The 18,705-nt window shown below is 42.2% G+C and overlaps 3 protein-coding genes across 5 annotated transcripts in view; 2 read left to right on the forward strand and 1 right to left on the reverse strand.

Annotated features, from left to right (window-relative positions):
* On the forward strand, positions 1–9,385 carry LOC136941280 (ras-related C3 botulinum toxin substrate 1). The gene is made up of 6 exons (XM_067233747.1): positions 1–335; positions 6,325–6,396; positions 6,901–7,018; positions 7,197–7,259; positions 7,573–7,732; positions 7,969–9,385. The coding sequence occupies exons 1-6, from the start codon at positions 301–303 to the stop codon at positions 8,097–8,099; spliced, it is 579 nt and encodes a 192-aa protein (XP_067089848.1). The 5' UTR covers positions 1–300; the 3' UTR covers positions 8,100–9,385.
* Positions 9,378–12,120, reverse strand: LOC136941277 (inactive serine/threonine-protein kinase 19-like). 3 transcript variants are annotated; one of them, XM_067233736.1, is made up of 7 exons: positions 11,342–12,120; positions 11,113–11,208; positions 10,849–10,994; positions 10,474–10,709; positions 10,147–10,244; positions 9,814–9,961; positions 9,378–9,665 (listed from the first exon to the last, which is right to left on the reverse strand). In XM_067233736.1, exons 2-7 carry the CDS (start codon positions 11,204–11,206, stop codon positions 9,620–9,622), a joined length of 768 nt encoding a protein of 255 aa, XP_067089837.1. In that variant the 5' UTR covers positions 11,207–11,208; positions 11,342–12,120; the 3' UTR covers positions 9,378–9,619. The 3 variants fall into 3 exon arrangements, with proteins under 3 accessions (XP_067089837.1, XP_067089838.1, XP_067089839.1); XM_067233737.1 differs by lacking the exon at positions 11,342–12,120 and adding an exon at positions 11,323–11,330; XM_067233738.1 differs by lacking the exon at positions 9,378–9,665 and having other exon boundaries at positions 9,900–9,961; positions 10,161–10,244; positions 11,113–12,120.
* dxo (decapping exoribonuclease) overlaps positions 11,475–18,705 on the forward strand; it is a 16,646-nt gene continuing 9,415 nt past the window's right edge. The window contains exon 1 of the mRNA XM_067233732.1: positions 11,475–11,496. The gene's annotated coding sequence lies outside the window, so the exon portion shown is untranslated. The remainder of the gene's footprint in view (positions 11,497–18,705) is intronic.

Here is an 18,705-nt window from a genome sequence, read left to right on the forward strand (position 1 = left end):
CACCGTTGTGATTTTTTTTCAGCAGGGGTGGTGGCTGCTGTTTTCTCCAAAACTTCCAGTCCGATAAAGCATGGGAATGTAGCAAAGTAACTTCAAAATAACTTAAATTAGACTAACGGAACACATTCGATAATAGTCGAACAAGTCAGAGTCAGACACGTTATTCAAAGACTTTCTACTGAGTTTTGTAGCTACTGAGATTAAGTTCGGACAAAGACAGACTGAATAGCTAGCTACTAGCTAGCCAGTTAGCCACAACGCTAGTAAACGAAAGGGTCAGACAGACTCCTCTGCGACGCAATGCAGGCCATAAAGTGTGTCGTCGTCGGGGACGGGTAAGTTGATAAAAAGTTCAACTTTAGCTACTTACTCATAGTCATGGGTATGTAATTAAACTATTTATTGTCCTTATTCAACTTCACGCTAACTGATCATGATATGATGAGCTAGGAAGCAGGTGTGTGCGTGTGAGTAAATCATGAATGAGCATAGGCTCAGAATATTCCCTGGAATGCAAAACTATCACCGAAAGTTATATATGCGTAGTTAAACTTCGTTTGCGACGTGCTTCTTAATTGTGCATAAATTACTCGTTATAATGATCGCACACTAGCAAGCACTAAACTGCTAAATTATGGAATTGTTTGCCGTCGCTATTTTTAGGGTTGGATGCAGTTTAAATCCTTTAATTCCAGCGAATAGGCTGAGCCCGGGTCGACTCATACCACCATATAGCAACGCCTGACTGTCCCGCGTTGCAGTTAACACACATACCCAATGTTTAATACATGCTAGCAAAGTCAGTTATGAGTGATATCGTTTTCTTGTCCATGGTGTTTTGGTATACCATGCCAGAGCAAGTCTGCCATGGCCACTCTTTTGGATACCCATGTTATGCAGCGGTTACTATTTTATTTTAAGTAGATCGGGCAAATCTGTGCTTGGGCTACAGGACGATTTATGTTGTTACCACCCCTATCGTTTTCAGTTTCAACACCTAAAATATTGCCTGTCGATTTTGTTGACATAGCTCAACTCCACCTGGTTGTGTATTTAAAGGGGTCATTGATTGCAGAACCGAATTTACCTTGTCACAGTTGAATAACGACAGTTCAGTGGGTAAAATGGACATACAGTGAACCTCAAAGTCCATTGACACCTCTTTCCTATGCGAATCTCACAATTAAAAAATGTAGCTGTGAAACGGTAGGTTTTGAAAAAAGCCACCTTTTTGGCTCTGGTCTGTACCTTGGTCACACCCCAAAATTTGCTGTGCGCTGCTCTGTGTACTTCCACGGAATTACAAAGAAGAATGTTTTTCTAGAATATTGAAAATGGACTACGGTGATAAATGCAGTGTTCCAGGCTGTACAGGGAATGCTGACACTTTTCAGAGTCTTCCTAAGGAACCAAACACTCAACGGGCTGTGATGTTTGTCTATGAGAAGATCCCTGTGCAGTTCGACCCTCAATTACACATTTGCTCAAACCATTTCACCAAGAACAGTTTTGAAAACCTGGGACAATGTAAAGCAGGATTTGCTAAGAAGCTGTTGCTGAAAAGAGGTGCTGTTCCTCCCTTATGTTCATCACAACCGCAAGCTGTAGTATGAAGTTGTCGCAAACAGTTATTAGCAATGTATCGTATCCTGCCTGATGATTTAGTTTATTGGCAACGGGGCTAACGTTATTTCATGTTCCTGACTGTTTCATTCAAATAAATAACCCGTGTTGTCATGTAAATCTACAATTCAAGATGCATGTTTGTCCAGATCAATTTTTCAGCAAGATAGCTAGAGCTAACTCAAGCTGAGTTGAATCACGATAGTTTGTTTGCTAAGCTGTAGTGCTAACGTTACCCACCTAAGTTGATCCTGTTTGCTTCGACAACAGAAGTGGAAACAACTAACGTAAACATTTCAAATGTTATCTAGTCAATCTGTTGAAAACAGTGTTGTGTAGACACAATAGATTTATTTGTATGTTTTTATTTAAAGTCTCCACCTTGTTTCAGTGAGTGCTGAAACAAAGTATTTGCGCCGCAGCTTCACTCGTTGTAAACCATCCAATCAGCGCGCCGCTCATCTATATATATTCATGAGCATATCGTAAAAGTAGAAAACCTAGCGTTTTTTCCCGGGACAAATTCACAAGAAGCATGAGCGGGCATATAACAGTACCCGGGCCATTTTCAGCCCAACCAATGTTACATACCCTATTCTGAGACCTTAAGGAACAGTGTGAAATAAACAAAAAAAAACACTCAATCACCCCTTTAATATATATATATTTTTTATCCTTTCCTATTTATTTTCTCCGTTGACACATCTGGGCTTCAGGAAGGTTCTGTGTCTTATTGTTAGGCAGTAATAAATACCCCAATGTCCTCACAAGCCATGTCATTCCACTATTCCAGGGGCATTAAGGCGTGCCTTACAAGACATCATTTGTCATCTTACTTTCCATCCAGAGTTTAACAACCTTGTAAATACAATCTCTATATTGTTTGATGCCTGGTTACCCGATTAAGCATTATGTAGCTTTTAATGATCAGCAAGGGTTTGTTTGTTTCTTGTCCACAAAACTTGATTGTTTACTGTCATGAGTTTTACACCTCAAGAGATAAGGTTTTATTCTATGGTCTGTTTTGCCCAATACTTAAACTACTTTTTTTGAATGGCAGGGATGTGCTTGACCTCCATAACATTCCAGCTGTTTAAGCACTGACTCCACTTCTTGTCAGTTTAACCCTTGTGTTATCTTCGGGTCATTCTGACCCATCAGTCATTGTGACCCACCGTCATATTGCGACAAATTTACCTCATACAAAAACAAAGTGAAGCCTTTTCTTTTAACTGTCGGGCTGTCTCAGACCCCCCACATTGGAGTGGTTAAAATAATTATTTTTTAATTTGTTTTTGTATTGGGTAAAATTGGGTAAACACAACGATGGTTCGTTATGAACCTTTGGGTCATGTGACCCGAAGGCAGTACGAGGGTTAAGGACACACACACACACACAGGTGGGTGGGGGATCAAACACTGCACTCTCCGGCAAAACCAAAGGCGGTGGTATTTGTTTCTACATCAACAGTGGCTGGTGTGTAGATGTGACAGTGATTCTGCAACATTGTTCTCCGGATCTGGAATCATTTTTTTATAAACTAGACCTTTTTACTCGCCACGAGAATTTGCGTCACTCATTTTGGTCGGAGTTTACATGGCACCGGGTCCACAGGTTAAAGAGGCCCAACGCATGCTCGCCGACCAGATTCTGAGTGTGGAGCGAGCAAACCCGGATTCCCTTGTTATCGTACTCAGCGACTTTAACAAAGGTAATCTCAGCCACAAACTCCCTAAATACAGACAATTCATCAAATGCCCAACCAGAGAAGAGAACACTCTGGATCACTGCTACACTACAGTCAGTAGAGCCTACCACGCCGTCCCTCGTGCAGCACTGGGTCACTCTGACCATACCATGGTCCATTTGATTCCTGCATACAGGCATAAATTAAAGCTCTGTAAACCTGTTGTGAGGACATCAAAACAGTGGACCAGTGAGGCTATGGAGGATCTGCAGGCATGCTTGGACTGTACTGACTGTGATATGTTCATGACTGCTACCAATAGTCTGGATGAACTCACAGAGGCTGTGACATCATACATCAGCTTCTGTGAGGACTGATGTATTCCAACACGCACCAGGGTGAACTTCAACAACGAAGCCCTGGTTCTCAGCAGAGCTCAGAAGGTTGAGGTCAGAGAAGGAGGAAGCATTTAGGAGTGGGGATAGAGACAGATTCAAGGAGTTGAAGAACAGGTTTAGCAAGGCGGTGAGAGAGGCTAAACAACTGTACTCAGAGAGACTGAAGTGCCAGTTCTCTGCTAACGACACTGCTTCTGTCTGGAGAGGGCTCAAGGCCGAATTATACTTCTCCGACTCCGTTACGGACGGAGTCGGACGGATTGATTGAATTTATAGTACTCCGAAGGCTGTGGGTGCTGAAAACAATTCACCGCCAGAAGAGTAGGTGGCGCAACGGTTTTTTGTAAGTCGTCATCGAGTGTTCATTTACCTAGGTTATCAAGAAGTCGGAGCAAATGTACAAATTAGCTGTTTCATCAATAAAATACGCACATTTTCAGCAACTACACTGCCCATTTCTCGTCACATTTTAATTCAGATGCTGATTTACATGTACTGTTTAGCTGAAATATGAATTGTAAAAACTTACAGCAATGGCGGTCAAAGGATTCTGTTTGTCCTGTTTATCTCGGCAACCCCGCCCCTGACGCAAGCGGTTCTTAATACGGACCAATCACAGCCAAGGGGTATCCGTAAAATGACGGACGGACGGATAGTCAGGAAAATCAGGAGGTACACGTAGAGCTCTCCGAGGAGCTCGGAGAGGGCGTTCCTTGACGGAGAGGGCGTTCTCCGTCTCCATAAAAACGTATAAATCGGCCTTCAGGCAGATTACCAACTACAAGCCCAGAGCCCCCCACTCCACTAACGACTCCTGCCTGGCCAACGACCTGAACGAGTTCTACTGTAGATTTGAAAGACAATTGGACTGTCCTGATCTACCCCCTCCCACCCATGTGGCGTCCTCCCATCTACAGTGACGACTCTCCATTCAGGAGGGTGAAGTTAACAGACTTTTCAAGAGGCAGAACCCCTGCAAAGCAGCTGGGCCGGACTCTGTCTCTCCTGCCACCCTCAAGCACTGCGCTGACCAGCTGTCTCCGGTGTTTACCAACATCTTTAACACCTCCCTAGAGACATGCCATGTGCCAGTCTCAAGTCCTCCACCATCATCCCTGTGCCCAAAAAGCCAAGGCCAACAGGACTTAATGACTACGCCCTGACCTCTGTGGTAATTAAGTCTTTTGAGCGCCTTGTGCTGGCACACCTCAAATCCATCACCGACCCTTTCCTGGACCCACTGCTGTTTGCCTACAGAGCCAACAGGTCGGTGGATGACGCCGTTAACATAGCCCTCCACTTCACCCTACAGCACCTGGACTCCCCAGCATCCTACGCCAGGATCCTGTTTGTGGATTTCAGCTCTGCCTTCAACACCATCATCCCTGACCTGCTTCAGGACAAGCTCTCCCAGCTGAACGTGCCCGACTCCACCTGCAGGTGGATCACAGACTTCCTGTCTGACAGGAAGCAGTGCGTTAAGCTGGGAACACAAGTCTCTGACTCCCGGTCTATCAGCACCGGATCTCCTCAGGGCTGCGTCCTTTCCCCTCTGCTCTTCTCCCTGTACACCAACAGTTCCACATCCAGTCATCCGTCTGTTACACTTCTGAAGTTTGCGGACAACACCACCCTCATTGGGCTCATCTCTGATGGGTACGAGTCTGATTATAGGTGGGAAGCTGACAACCTGGTGACCTGGTGCAGCCAGAACAACTTAGAGCTCAATGCTCTTAAGACAGTGGAGATGGTTGAGGACTTCAGGAAGAATACAGCCCCACTCACCCCCATCACCCTGTGCGACTCCCCAGTCAACACTGTGGAGTCCTTCCGCTTCCTGGGCACCATCCTCTCCCAGGACCTCAAGTGGGAACTGAACATCAGCTCCCTCACCAAGAAAGCACAACAGAGGATGTACTTCCTACGGCAGCTGAAGAAATTCAACCTGCCAAAGACAATGATGGTGCACTTCTACCATCGCCATCATCGAGTCCATCCTCACCTCCTCCATCACCATCTGGTACACTGCTGCCACTGCAAAGGACAAGAGCAGACTGCAGCGTATAATCCGCACTGCTGAGAAGGTGATCGGCTGCTATATGCCTAGGACATGCACACCTCGAGGACCCTGAGGCGAGCGAGGAAGATTGTGGCCGACCGCTCCCACTCTGGCCACTCCCTGTTCCAGCTACTCCCCTCCGGCAGAAGGCTGTGGTCCATCAGGACCTAAACCGCACACCATAAGAACAGTTTCGTTCCATCTGCTACTGGCCTCTTCAACAAGGCCATTTTACCCAATACAAAAACAAATTAAAATAATTTTCTTTTAACCTTTGCAATGTGGGGGGTCTGAGACAGCCTAGCTGTTAAAAGAAAATGCTTCACTTTGTCTTTGTATGCGGTAAATCTGTCGCAATACGACGGTGGGTCACAATGACTGATGGGTCAGAATTACCCGAAGATAACACAAGGGTTAAGCGATGTCTGTTGAGCCAAATATGGTTCAATTGTCTTTATACTTTCACACACCATGTATAGGACTACAATCATTTAGCTCCATAAGCCTGTGTCTTGTTGACACTGATGTGATTTTACTTTTCTCGCCTCCTGTCCAGAGCGGTGGGTAAGACATGCCTGCTTATTAGCTACACCACCAATGCCTTCCCAGGAGAGTACATCCCCACAGTGTGAGTAGTCCTACCACCACGGTGCACCACACCTCTCCCCACCCTTTCCCATAAACAGTGTTTCCTCATGCAGTTATATTACGCAAGGCATGGGGGGGAGTGTATCACATGTGTGAATAGAGAATTTAGGATCCTGGAATTTAGACCCTAGTTTGACAGTATGTGCCTTGCTTAAGGTAATATTGGGGGGTAATCCAGATAGAGACTTTTAGCAGATCTTAATCAGACCTGGGAGTGTCTGTTTACATCAGTATGAACTGGTTCAGAAACTGGTTTTGATAAGCCTCTAGATCTGTTTCATGAAGGGTCATTTACAATTTGAAAAAACAAAACAATTGCAAGAGGTGAATACTTATATAAACTTTTGTTAACATTCAATGGAAATGGCAGAAACACTCTGCTATTTGCTTGTACATGTACTTGTGGAATTATCTGTACTCCTCAAATTCAATGGTTTATAAAAAATGTTCATGCTCAAACTCATTGCCACTGACTCGCTTACAGGTTTGACAACTACTCTGCCAATGTGATGGTGGATGGTAAGCCGGTCAACCTTGGTCTCTGGGATACAGCAGGACAGGAAGATTATGACAGACTTCGTCCTTTGTCCTACCCACAGACTGTGAGATGACAATTTTTGTAAACTCTTTCATGAAATGTGTATGTCATAAAAATTACTTTTAATGATTGGCTGAAAAAACACTGGAGTTTCAAATGAGAACCCCCGATACCGTGTAATGATGAGAAGAAAGTGGTTTTCTGGGCTTTGGTGGTGAGATGTTCCCTCTTTGACTCAACAGGATGTCTTCCTGATCTGTTTTTCTCTGGTGAGCCCTGCCTCATTTGAGAACGTCCGTGCCAAGGTATAGGCAATTTTTTAGTTGCATGAAAATTCCTCTCCTTATTGTCACGCCAGTCAGACCTGTGCTTCAGTACCATATGATTTTGAATGATATTACAGCTTTGCACTCTCTGTAGCAGTAAATGGGCCGTTAAAGTAAACATAGAAGAATGCCCTTTGAAGTGAATGACTTTTATTTAATCATGTAGATTATTACGATTATGTATTGCGCGTGTAGTGTATTGTACATTGTCAGTCAAGAGTCATAAACAAACTATGCGAGCAATTCGAGGGAGTGGCCTATTTGACTGATTTGTAACATGGTTTTACTGCAGTGGTACCCAGAGGTTCGCCACCACTGTCCCAACACACCCATCATCCTGGTGGGCACCAAGCTGGACCTGAGGGATGACAAGGACACCATTGAGAAGCTCAAGGAGAAGAAGCTCACCCCCATCACCTACCCACAAGGCCTGGCTATGGCCAAGGAGATTGGTTAGTGTCACCGTAACGATTACTTAGTAATGTTTCAATGGTCATATGTGACCTTTTGAATCAACTGTATGAAGTGAAAATGTATAGATATAAAGAATTGGTTCCATGTAATTGGTAAATTTGTGTAATCTCTGTCTTGAAAAGTATTACTCCTCCCAGTGGGACAGTGATAGTAATGTTTTGTGGACAGTAACGACACCTTGGTTAAATCTGTAAATTTCTCTCTGGTTCCTTAGGGGCAGTCAAGTATCTGGAGTGTTCAGCCCTGACCCAGCGAGGCCTGAAAACGGTGTTTGACGAGGCGATACGGGCCGTCCTCTGCCCCCCGCCCGTGAAGAAGAGGAGGAGGAAGTGCTCCCTGCTCTAAGACTCCCCTTAAGAGGAAGTATCAGGACTGGGGGTCTAGCTCAGTGGGGTGGGTGAGCGTGAAGGGGGAGATACAGGAAACACAGACACAAAAACAATTTACTTCAAATTATTTCTTAGCTACATGCTCTAACACATAATGCTTTATTTTGTAATGTTGGGTTTTCGAAAAGGGATGAATGTGACTCCCCAGTCCCTTCATTTAACACACAGTGGACAAACACACAGACATACATTAATGAATTCCTGAGGCCTTCAAGGATTTGAACTTTTGTGAACATGATCATGGAAAGTTTTTAGATTCTTGTTCTTCCACTGGTAGTTACTATTGTTTGTTTACAGTCTTGAGTTTTGTTTTGAGTGGAGAGCCTTGTTGCCAAAATTAATTCTGCAGATATTAAAAGTTGTACAGTTTTACAATTACATAGCAGACAGCAGTGGCACTTGCTGTGTCTTCTTGAAGTTTACACCTTAAACGTACAGCAAAAGTTTGGCACAATGCACAGTAGCCTGTGGTTAAAATGTCCTAGTATTCATTTAGTTTGTAGGAGACAGTATGAAAAACACTTCATTAATGAGGAACCTGAAAGACGACAGCAACATGTTGAAGAGGCTGTCTTTCGTCTCAGTAATCCTGATTATCCTTACAATGATATTTGATGTTAGGACTGTTTGGGTATGAAGAGACTAAATGAGGACACCTTTAAATGGTGTTTGGGCATTTATTTGAAACAGTATATTTTTTTCATTTTCATAAGTATCTTCTTTTTATTTTTTATAATTATGTACAATTTGCATTAGCATCTCTACTGCATAACAAACTTCAGGAAGGAAGGCACCTATATCACAAGTTCTAAATGGTTACAAAGCTACTCTCAAAAATGAAATCTATAATCATCCTTGGTTATAACCATGTGAATTAGCTATTTGCTTCATTATTCTCAGAAGTTACACATCACTCACTGTATTTTAAAACTAACACTTCGAATATTACTGTTCAATACCTCCTATAAATGATTAACACTACCTTAATCTCACTTCAAGTCTAGATATCTTTGTAATTAATGCTTTTAGCATGCAACAGATTAAAGTAGGATTGCTACATTGATATATTTTTGCATATTTACATAGTTGAACTGTTAGACGAGGGTTAAAAGTAAATGAGGTTAACTGTTGTATTCAGGCATCGGGCTGTACTTCCACTTCAAGCCAATGTGACCTTTTAGTTTTATGGATAACGCTATTGTCACTTTTTTTGAGGAAGCCAATAAATTTGAATAAAACTGATTGTTTTTTTTATTGACTAAATCCATCACTTCAAAAAGAAAGAAAACAGTCTTATTTCACAATTACATTTTATAAACCCATAATATTTTACAACGGGCAAATTAAACAATACAAATATGGCAAATATAAACAAACCACAGCCCACTAGGAGTAAAATACGCGATGCCCACTTCGTATCTGAAGTGCAGTTGTTCAGTTGTGTTATTGGTGGCCATGATGCAAAAGTACGGATTTTCAGGCAACAATAAATCGTAAGAGCTTTCCTGAAGTTGTGGGTATACTAAAAAAAAGAACAAATGATGAGTTAATCACACAAAAACCAACATTAAATATACATTTAATTATATATCCCAGACAATAACTACAAGTACACTTTTCTAATTCATATTAATAATCTATAGAAATATTAACACAGTATCCTGTCTCACCATTCTACGAGCTCTGCACCAATGATGTCATGGATGTGGTATTTCATTTGGAATTTGACCTGTGAGTTTGTGCGTCGTTCCTCTAGGTCTGACTTTAAGATTTCGCTATATTTGGATTTCTTGACCATTCCAAGTACAGATTTACGGCCTGAGGAGGGAGGGGGGGGGATTGAAAGAGAGTAGGAAACAATGCTCAATTAGCCAAGAACTACCAATGACAATTTTTGGGGGGGAGTCACACAGTATATTAAAGGGTATTTATTGGGGTGCTCTTTCTATGAACAATGGTAATCATATAGTCAAGGGTTCATAACTAGTGTTTTCACCACACACCCTGTATTAAGTACTTGGTAAATCTGCCGGAGTTTGGAATGGAGAGCCACCAGCTGCCTGCATCTCTCACAGTCAAAACCCCTGACTTCACTAGTTGCCTGCATGGTAAGAAAGATGAGAGATGTGTTAGAAGTGGAAGCACACAAATAGAAGTCAGACATTCTCTGATGGAAACTTTTAAAAGTAACTTTTGAATAGTGTGTGCCAATGGTACACCTCTACTTATTTTAAATGTTTTAAAACCCATTTAAGACAGACAAAAAGATAATATCCCAGTAATAACGAGTGTCCCAAGTAAAGGGCACATTTTTGTTATTGTTTTCATACGTTATCTCTGAATCTGTGAAAAGAAACTCCTTCAGCATCTTGTCTTTGTTGAAGCTAAGGTCTGAGCAGGCGGGCAAAACTTTCTCTAGAAACTTTTCCACTGTCCCTTGGGTCACTCTTCCCTCCTCGCCTGTCAAGACCTTGGCCTTGTAGTCTGTCCTGAACACCAGTCCAAATGCATCCGAGTCAAAGCCTAGCTGGAACATCAGAAGCTCCCCCTGTTCCCTCAATTCACTCTGTAAAGGAGAGGCAAAAAATTATGAGAAGAAAGTGGTTTTCTTGAGTTGTAATAAAACCTAAATTGACAAATCAATTTAGGTTTTGTGACTTTAAACCAAATGTGAACTCCTCTAAGAGAAATCGTCTGTTGCTTGCCAACTGTCGGTCCACCAAAGTCTTGTCATTGTGCATGCTGTAGAGTTGGTGTTTGAGGACAATTTGAGGCAGGCTGTCATTGAAGAGCTTCCGAGGGAAGAGAGTCATTAGGTACTGCAATGAGGCTCTGACGTCAAGAGGTCCATCTGGACAATACAAATACACAGAAGAATAGAGAAGAAAAAAATTTATACACAAAAGAATAGATTACAACTGTCTTCTAGAGTGGAAAAAAAACTCAGATCAAGATGATCAAATACATACCATCTTCATTAATGACAGCTCCAAACGTCGCATTGCCAATTCTTCGTTTCTTGACTTTGAAAGTGTCCGATATAAGTACTCTTTTTCTATTCATAACTGAACGAATGATAGAAGTGGGTTCAGAACCTTCTAGTCAGTAACGCTTTGAAAGAGCGCAATGCAAGATGAGCTAAATTAGTAGCCTATCTATATAAAAAAAAAAAGACATACATATCTGATATGATCGTACGATTGCTTTGGAAGTTTAGCTAGTGTAGTCTTGTGTCCAACAGTTTCTCTTCTTCTGCCTTTAAGTTTGGAACGCTGCAACTGAGTGCCACCGTGTGGCCAGGATGAAGTATGACACTCGGGAATTACTGCTAACTACGAGCTGAACTGTTCGAGGTAAGTAGTGAGTCCAGTCTTGTACATGTCACAATGCACAGACACATACAGGACGATATTTACTACCATCTATTTCACAAGGAGATCGTTTTCACTACGTTTTCAGTAGGAGCTCGAGGCTGTGTGTTAGCTAGCTAACCAGCTAACACACAATAATACACAGCACAGCTCGAGCCAGTTTAGCTAGCTAGCACTACGCCTAGAAAGAAAAGATGAGCTGTAGATGTAGTTATAACGTTGCTATCTAGCAACCTTGCCTGGTGTGGGGGCAAGTTCTTTTGTTTTCCAACAAACATTACTTTACTAATATTACAAGCTAGGCTGAGTACAGTATTATACTAGTCAGGGCCGGTCCTAGGCATACTACGTAGGGAGGACAAACGTTCTGCTCTCAATGTAATCACAACGGAGTTCCAAGCGTCAACAAATGCTAAACTGAACTTATTGCTCATTTAAAATTGTCATAAAAAACACACTTGTGAGATTTAATGTACAATACGATGTACGATGATATTATTAGTACATTTACTTTCGAAAACAGCAGTCAATTTTCGCTTGTTGACTGAGACGTTAGCATAATTAGCCTCTGTTGGACGACATATACGATAGCGGTCTGTGATACATCCGTTTTCAATCGTTAAAATAATAAACATGGCTCACATATCAATGAACGTTTTATGATTTATTATGAGATATTACTAGTAAACAATTAATGGGTACAATTATCATTATATACCTGTAGTTTTAAGCCAGTGTAGCTCACTGTTATGCTGTACGCGACGCGGTTTAGAGAAACTTCTAATTCTATTACTGTTTAGGAAGCCAAACGGCGACAGTAAAATCTCGGCCCTCCCCTTACAAAAATCAAAATTCCCAGATGGGTTTTTCAATTGGTGAATCAACCTGTCACTCAAATTAGAGCCAATCCCTGTGCGAATACCATCCCGTATGTGGCACAGAGGTTTTCCCATTTTAAGACGTTTGTAATGGGCTGAGAGTACTTTGAGCCATTGGCTACTAACCTGAACTTCAATGCCACAGCCTCAATTTGATGTTATTCTGTTCATGAAGGTCTCCTCTACAGGACTGAAAACCGCTAACATTTCCCAGCTGGGTTTTTTTTAATAATCGAGCTTAAGTCCGAGGAGTGCCTGTGATTTCCTGAATTCTGACAGTAGCTACCTACAGTAGCTTGGAATGCCCACGACAGACTGATGTTATACTGGCTTTGTTTTAGTTTTACAGTGCCTAAGTGGCATGACATGGTTGCGTTTTGACGTTTTTGGTACATTGGGCTTCATATAACATTTCTATTTTGAGTATACTTGTATCTTGCAAGGTTTGCTATAAAAATCACAAAAAAAGTATGTTCATACTCGGAAAAAGGCGCGTTTTTATATTTCCCTCAACTCCGCCATCTAGTGACTTTTTTTGTGAACTGATCTGCATTATCTTCAATCACCAGCACATAATGAGACAATTATATATCACATAGATTAAACAACAAATTTAGCCAATCCCAAATTTAAGTAGGCTATTGTGTGAAAGGTTCTGGAGGACATTTGGATTTGAATGAGTGACAGTGATCAGCTCAACGTGACTTTCACTGAGCGCATTAGTGAAAGTATATTTTGGGGTTATTTAGGTGGCTCTTAAAAGAGCCTTTGTTGCTTTTAGGCGGGAGTCTTCACAATATCTTGCTCAGACCTGAGTGGAAATTCAACAGAAACATTTAGTTTCCCCTGAAATTTAGGTGAACGCCGTCCCTAAAATAACAATCATCCTTATGATGGATGTTGCTGTTTCGGATGCCAGACATGCCCCTATCTGCCAGAAAGGCGGCTATGCCGGCATTCACACGCCTTCGGGCCCGTTCAATCCTATACACACTGGTACCAGGTACATGGTTCCGATAGACCCGTTGCTGGATGATATCAGAAAATATGATCTTGGTACTGGGGTACTTTTGCAGTAACCATCCAAGATCGTTCCTCATTTGGATCATCAGAGAACACGACGTTTGAGAGGCCAGGTTGTTTCCGCCTAGATGTACGATCATTACGTTGGGACCTGGACCCGGTGTTCTCTGGAGAAGAGGCAGGAGCTACTCCCATCTCATACCCCTCTTCCCCATCCACTCAATCTGGCACATCAAGCCGAGGGTGGCTGTGTCCCGTGGCCGTGTGGCAGTCAGGTGGCGTTCAAGCCAGTAAATCAGCGAGCTGCCGATTATCCACACGCGTGGCTTTCGAAGGAGTTGGAGTTTGTTTTCCATAATTGTTGGTAAGTAAAGTCTAAAGACAAATGCACTTATATTTAAACCCCCTTCTATTTTTTTAAAGGGACAAATAACTGCTTACTATTGGTCTATCATAAAATGGCGGGAACATGTTACAATTTACCACAGTGACAGGGGGGAGGGGCACAAGTGAGTGACAGGGGATATGATCTTATTGGGTATTAATCAGAGTAAACAAACCAATTATATCCAGCTAAGCAGCCTCCCCCCCAGCAACACACACAAACACCCCAGCAACACATTGTAACTCATACAAAGATTAAGCCAATCAATTGTTACTGTCCACCCCTCCCCCCCTGTCAGTGAGGAGTTACTAGTTCAAATCTAATAATTCATTACTGACAGACGACAAGCAAGACAACATGAGCTGCAGCAAAGAGACAAAGAGTGAAGGTAGTATGGTGTTCAGGGAATGTGAGAGATTAGGTGTAGAGTTGCATAATTTATCAGGAGAGAAAGATAAGATCGATATCAAGTTGTTGACCAATAGGGTCTTGTTTGAGATTCACAGGTTTGTATCTTTGATGGATGTAGGTACAGTGATTCAAAGTGTAGTTGACATTTTGTGTTACAACTTTGTTTTAAATGTAGATGATCGCAGGGCCCTTGAGAGGTGGGTAAGTACATATATCAAGAGAGCGTTGTCAAGGAATCGTAGATTTGTACATAGAGAAATGGTCGCTTTTGAAGAGAAATCTGTTAATTTTGGTCAATGTACACAGGCTGAGAGCCAGGAGCTAGAACCTAGTATCGAACTGGAATGTGTCAGGGACGTAGACAAGGTTGTTGTGGATTTAGAAAGGGAACTGAAGGAAAGGGATCAATTAGTGCAGGACTTTGAGGTTCTGCTTAAAGAGAAAGATAGGATAGACAATGATAGGAAAGAGAGAGGTTTGAAGCTGTATGAGGCTGAGGTTAAGATCAGCAGCTTGCAGTGTAAGCTAGACAAGTGTAGTCAGAGATTCTCAGATAACCATAGCTCCAGATCCCTGGTTAGAAGAAGTTGAAGAGGAGGGAAGATAGGCGAGAGCCTTAGGCTTCAGAACAGTGTGTTGGAAGTGGCCAAGGAAGAGTTAGAAGAAAGGTTAGTAGGCCTGAGTCAGGGACTATCACAAATGAAAATTGAGAAAAGGAGGGAGTCTGCGTTCTAATTATTTAAAAAGAAAGGCCGATCAGGTAAGTGGTAGAGCGTCTAGTTTAGTAGAGCAGGTTCAGAGTTTAAATGAGCAAGTGCAGTTTTGGAAAGGGGAACATGCTGCCGCACAGGAGGAACTAGACAGGTTTATACAAGGGCAGGTCCCCACTTTTGAGCATGGTAGGTATTCAGATGTTGTTAGGGAGGTGTACATGGATTTGATCACAACTATGGGGGTGAGTTCCACCAAAGCATCTGAAGTTGTGAAAGTTGTGTTGCAGAAGCTTGGCAGGTCCAAGATAGGAAGGCTTCCTAGCCAGTCCTTTTGTAAATATATGGTGTTGGAAGCAAGACAGGTGTCGTTACAGCATCTGCAAAGTACTCTGTTGTCAGAGAATAACTTGACCCTTTGCACAGATGCAACAAGTAAGTTTGGACACAAATATGGCACTGCAGGCATCTTTTTAAAGGATGGTACTAGACTCCATTTAGGTGTGAGAGAACAGGCATCCGGTTCTGCCCAGTGCATGTTTGATACTGTGCGGGAGATGATTCATGATGTTGTTAGCAGTGGTGGTGAAGAAGTTAGTGATTTTTGTGAGAAAGACATTTTCTCCAAAATTAAGAACCTGATGAGTGACAGGGCTAGCACAGAGAAGAGGTTCAATGAAATACTAGCTCAGTACAGAGCCAGTATCCTGCCTGACATAGTTGAGGACTTTGATCAGTGCAGTGAGGTAGAGAAAGCAAGACTCTGTGTGGTGAATGAGCTGTTCTGTGGTTTGCATCTCATTGATGGTCTGGCCCATCAAGCAAACACTGCCTTGTCTACCTGGGAAGACATGGTTTTTGGCAGTGCAGAGATTGGAAGCTCTAGGCACCCTGGTTTCCAGAAGAGTTGTGGTGAAAGCGGAGCTGTACACCTTTTGAGAATAGTGTGTAAGCTCATTCAAGAGCGTGGCTGTGAAAAGAGTGGCAAGCCGGTTCAATTTCGAACATTTTTGATGGACAGGAACGGAACGGATTTTGTTCCCCTTGCTCCTTTTAAGGGAAACAGAGAAAATGTCACCTTTTACAACTCAGCAGGTTTGTATTTTTTGAGTAGGGATATTTTGGATTTCTCTTGTGCCAATAGAAGTGACAATAGGTTAGTAGAGGCTGTGTATGAGGATCTTAATGTTCTTCATTTCCTTGCAGGTTGTCGGGCCTTGGGGCTTGTAGGGAAGTTAGTTGTTGATCCTGTGTGGGAGGCACTTTCTAGGAAGGAAAATGTGCTGGTAATGAATGGCAGGTATCAGGAGCTTGTCAGAAAGCTTAGAGAGTGGCAGGTGGATGGAGCTTCACTTCTTACAGGGGAAGTGACTCTCTTTGAGGACATAGCTGTCCATGATAGTCCTGTTTTAAAGTGTTTGACTAGAAAGACTGACATAGATTTTGATGGTTTGACAGTGCAGGCTGTCGAGATAGTTTTAGCCAGCCTGGTTAAGGTGTGTAGCAGCATGCTAGCGGACCACTTAGTGCATGGACGCTATGCAGATGTGTCTGAGGAATTGGTTGACCAACTTGCCTCAGCACCTAAAACCAATGTCAGTTGTGAGCGCGACTTTGGGGTGTTTGATAGGCTTCTTCGAGAGAAAGCTAGGGCAAAGGTCAACACACTAGAGGGCATGATGCTTTTCAAGCAGAATCGGTCTTGGGAATGGCTGTCAGGGTTAGATAGAGACAGGAAAGCACAGGTGTTATCTGTAGCTAGAGCATCAGTGCAAGAACAGAGAGCCGTTTTCTGTGAGCGTGCTCAAGCCATTAGGGATGAGAGACTTAGAATTTTGCAGGCGTCTAGGGTCAAAGAGAGAGAGAGGGAAGTTAGGGATGTTGCCACAAAGCAAAAGCTGACATTGGAGATCGGTAAGTATGGGGGCTTGTGGACAACTTTAGATGAAATAGATGAGCAACTAGAGAGTTTAGGTGAGAGATCCAAACTGTTAGCTGTATCAGCACAGTTGAGGTTTAGACGGGTGGTACTAGGGATGAAAAATGAGAATGGTGTCTTCAATCTAAGTAAGGACAGGAGAAGATTGCCTTTAGAGACTCTCACTAGGAATCTTAGGAGTGTAGTTCAGGCACCTCTAGAGTTGGAGGACACTGAGGATAGGCAGTATGGGTGTGCATCAGCACATGTTTTTGCAGAGGCAAAGGCTGAATTTATACGCCTTGCTGAGAAGCAGCAGGCACTTGTTCAGGATTCAGGTAGGAAGAGGGGGGGGCTCTCAAAGGTCATAGTACCTGATGTGCAGTCGGCAGACCAGCTCCTTGGTAAAATCATCAGACATGGGTTTGATGAGGATGGGACTAAAGTCTGGTACAGAGCCACAGTTATAGGGGAAAAGGAGGTCAATGGTAAGACCATTTCCCATGTAAGATACGATGGGGAAAAGAGACTGTGGTGGTTTGATTTATGGTCCGATTTTCAGGAGGGGTATGTGGAGTTGTTGTCTGTCAGTGCTGCAGACATGATAGGCAGGAAAATAAAGCACATGTACATAGATAGTGATGATGGGTTGGAGTGCTGGTATCCAGGTAGAGTAGTGGGCTGTAGCACAGGTAGTTTACTTGTTGTAGAGTACGACGGTGAGGACGAAGAGGAGGGGGTTTACGAATGTCCTCTTTTAGATGATTATTTAAATCATGAAGTCAGATTTACATAGGTTGTAAAGCAAGGCTGTTGAGCGGGCTTTAAAAGCCAACAGTATAGAGTAGGGCATTGGCAGTTAGACTGTTGAGCGGGCTTTAAAAGCCAACAGTATAGAGTAGGGCATTGGCTATAATTTGTAGTTATGTGTATCTTCTAATATTAATCTTTTCTTTTAGGTTGAAGATAGCTGTATAATTATTTGTAACTATTGTGTATCTAATATAATCTTTTTCTTTCAGGTAAGATTTCTGATGTAAATAGTTCCCTCTGCATATATTCTTATCTCTTATAGGATGTTTATATAGCTAAATATTGGCAGTTTGACTCTAGTAAGGCTGTTGATCTGGTTTGATATTAATATTTAATAATTTATGTATTTCTAATTTCAGGTATGAAGAGAAAATGAAACAGCAGCAGCACATTCCGTTTGCAGTGAGGTTGTATAGTAAAATGAAGTTTTCATAAATATGTTTATAAGTAACTTATTGTCAATAAGTATTTGTAACAAATGTGCACTTTTTTCTCTCTCTTTCTCAGATTAACTTGCCTTCAATTAGCTACACATTTTCCAGGAGCTTGCTCGATCGCCTTTTTGCTAGGGGTCGGGGAATAATTTTCCAGTATCCCATATTGGCTAAAATGGATTAACTGTTTTTTTGATTCCCTCTGGAAAATGAGTTAGGTTTCCTATTAAATATGCATATTAAACATTGTTGTTCTTGAACAAATTTAAGTCGCGTAATTATTATATTACATGTATTATGTTTCAATGGAATAACTTAATTAAAATTACATTCATTTAAATAAAGACAACGAAAAGTAATTTAGAGGTCCACTTTGATAACATGTTATTATAAATCGACTGGACAATATAAGAGTACAGACAAGAGAAGAAACGCTTCTCCACCCCATTCACTGCAATGAAAAGCTTCATGGAACTCCGACTCGGAATTTGAGCTTCAGGGACGCTTGACAAAAAATGACACCATTTGGCGTGTCGGACTTTTAGAGTTGTTTATGTGATGTGTTCCCATCGTATTTAAGACTACATATTTTACAAACAAGAGGTTTGTTAATGTAGCT

Source organism: Osmerus mordax, chromosome 3 (genome assembly GCF_038355195.1).
Source record: "Osmerus mordax isolate fOsmMor3 chromosome 3, fOsmMor3.pri, whole genome shotgun sequence".
NCBI lineage: Eukaryota > Metazoa > Chordata > Actinopteri > Osmeriformes > Osmeridae > Osmerus > Osmerus mordax.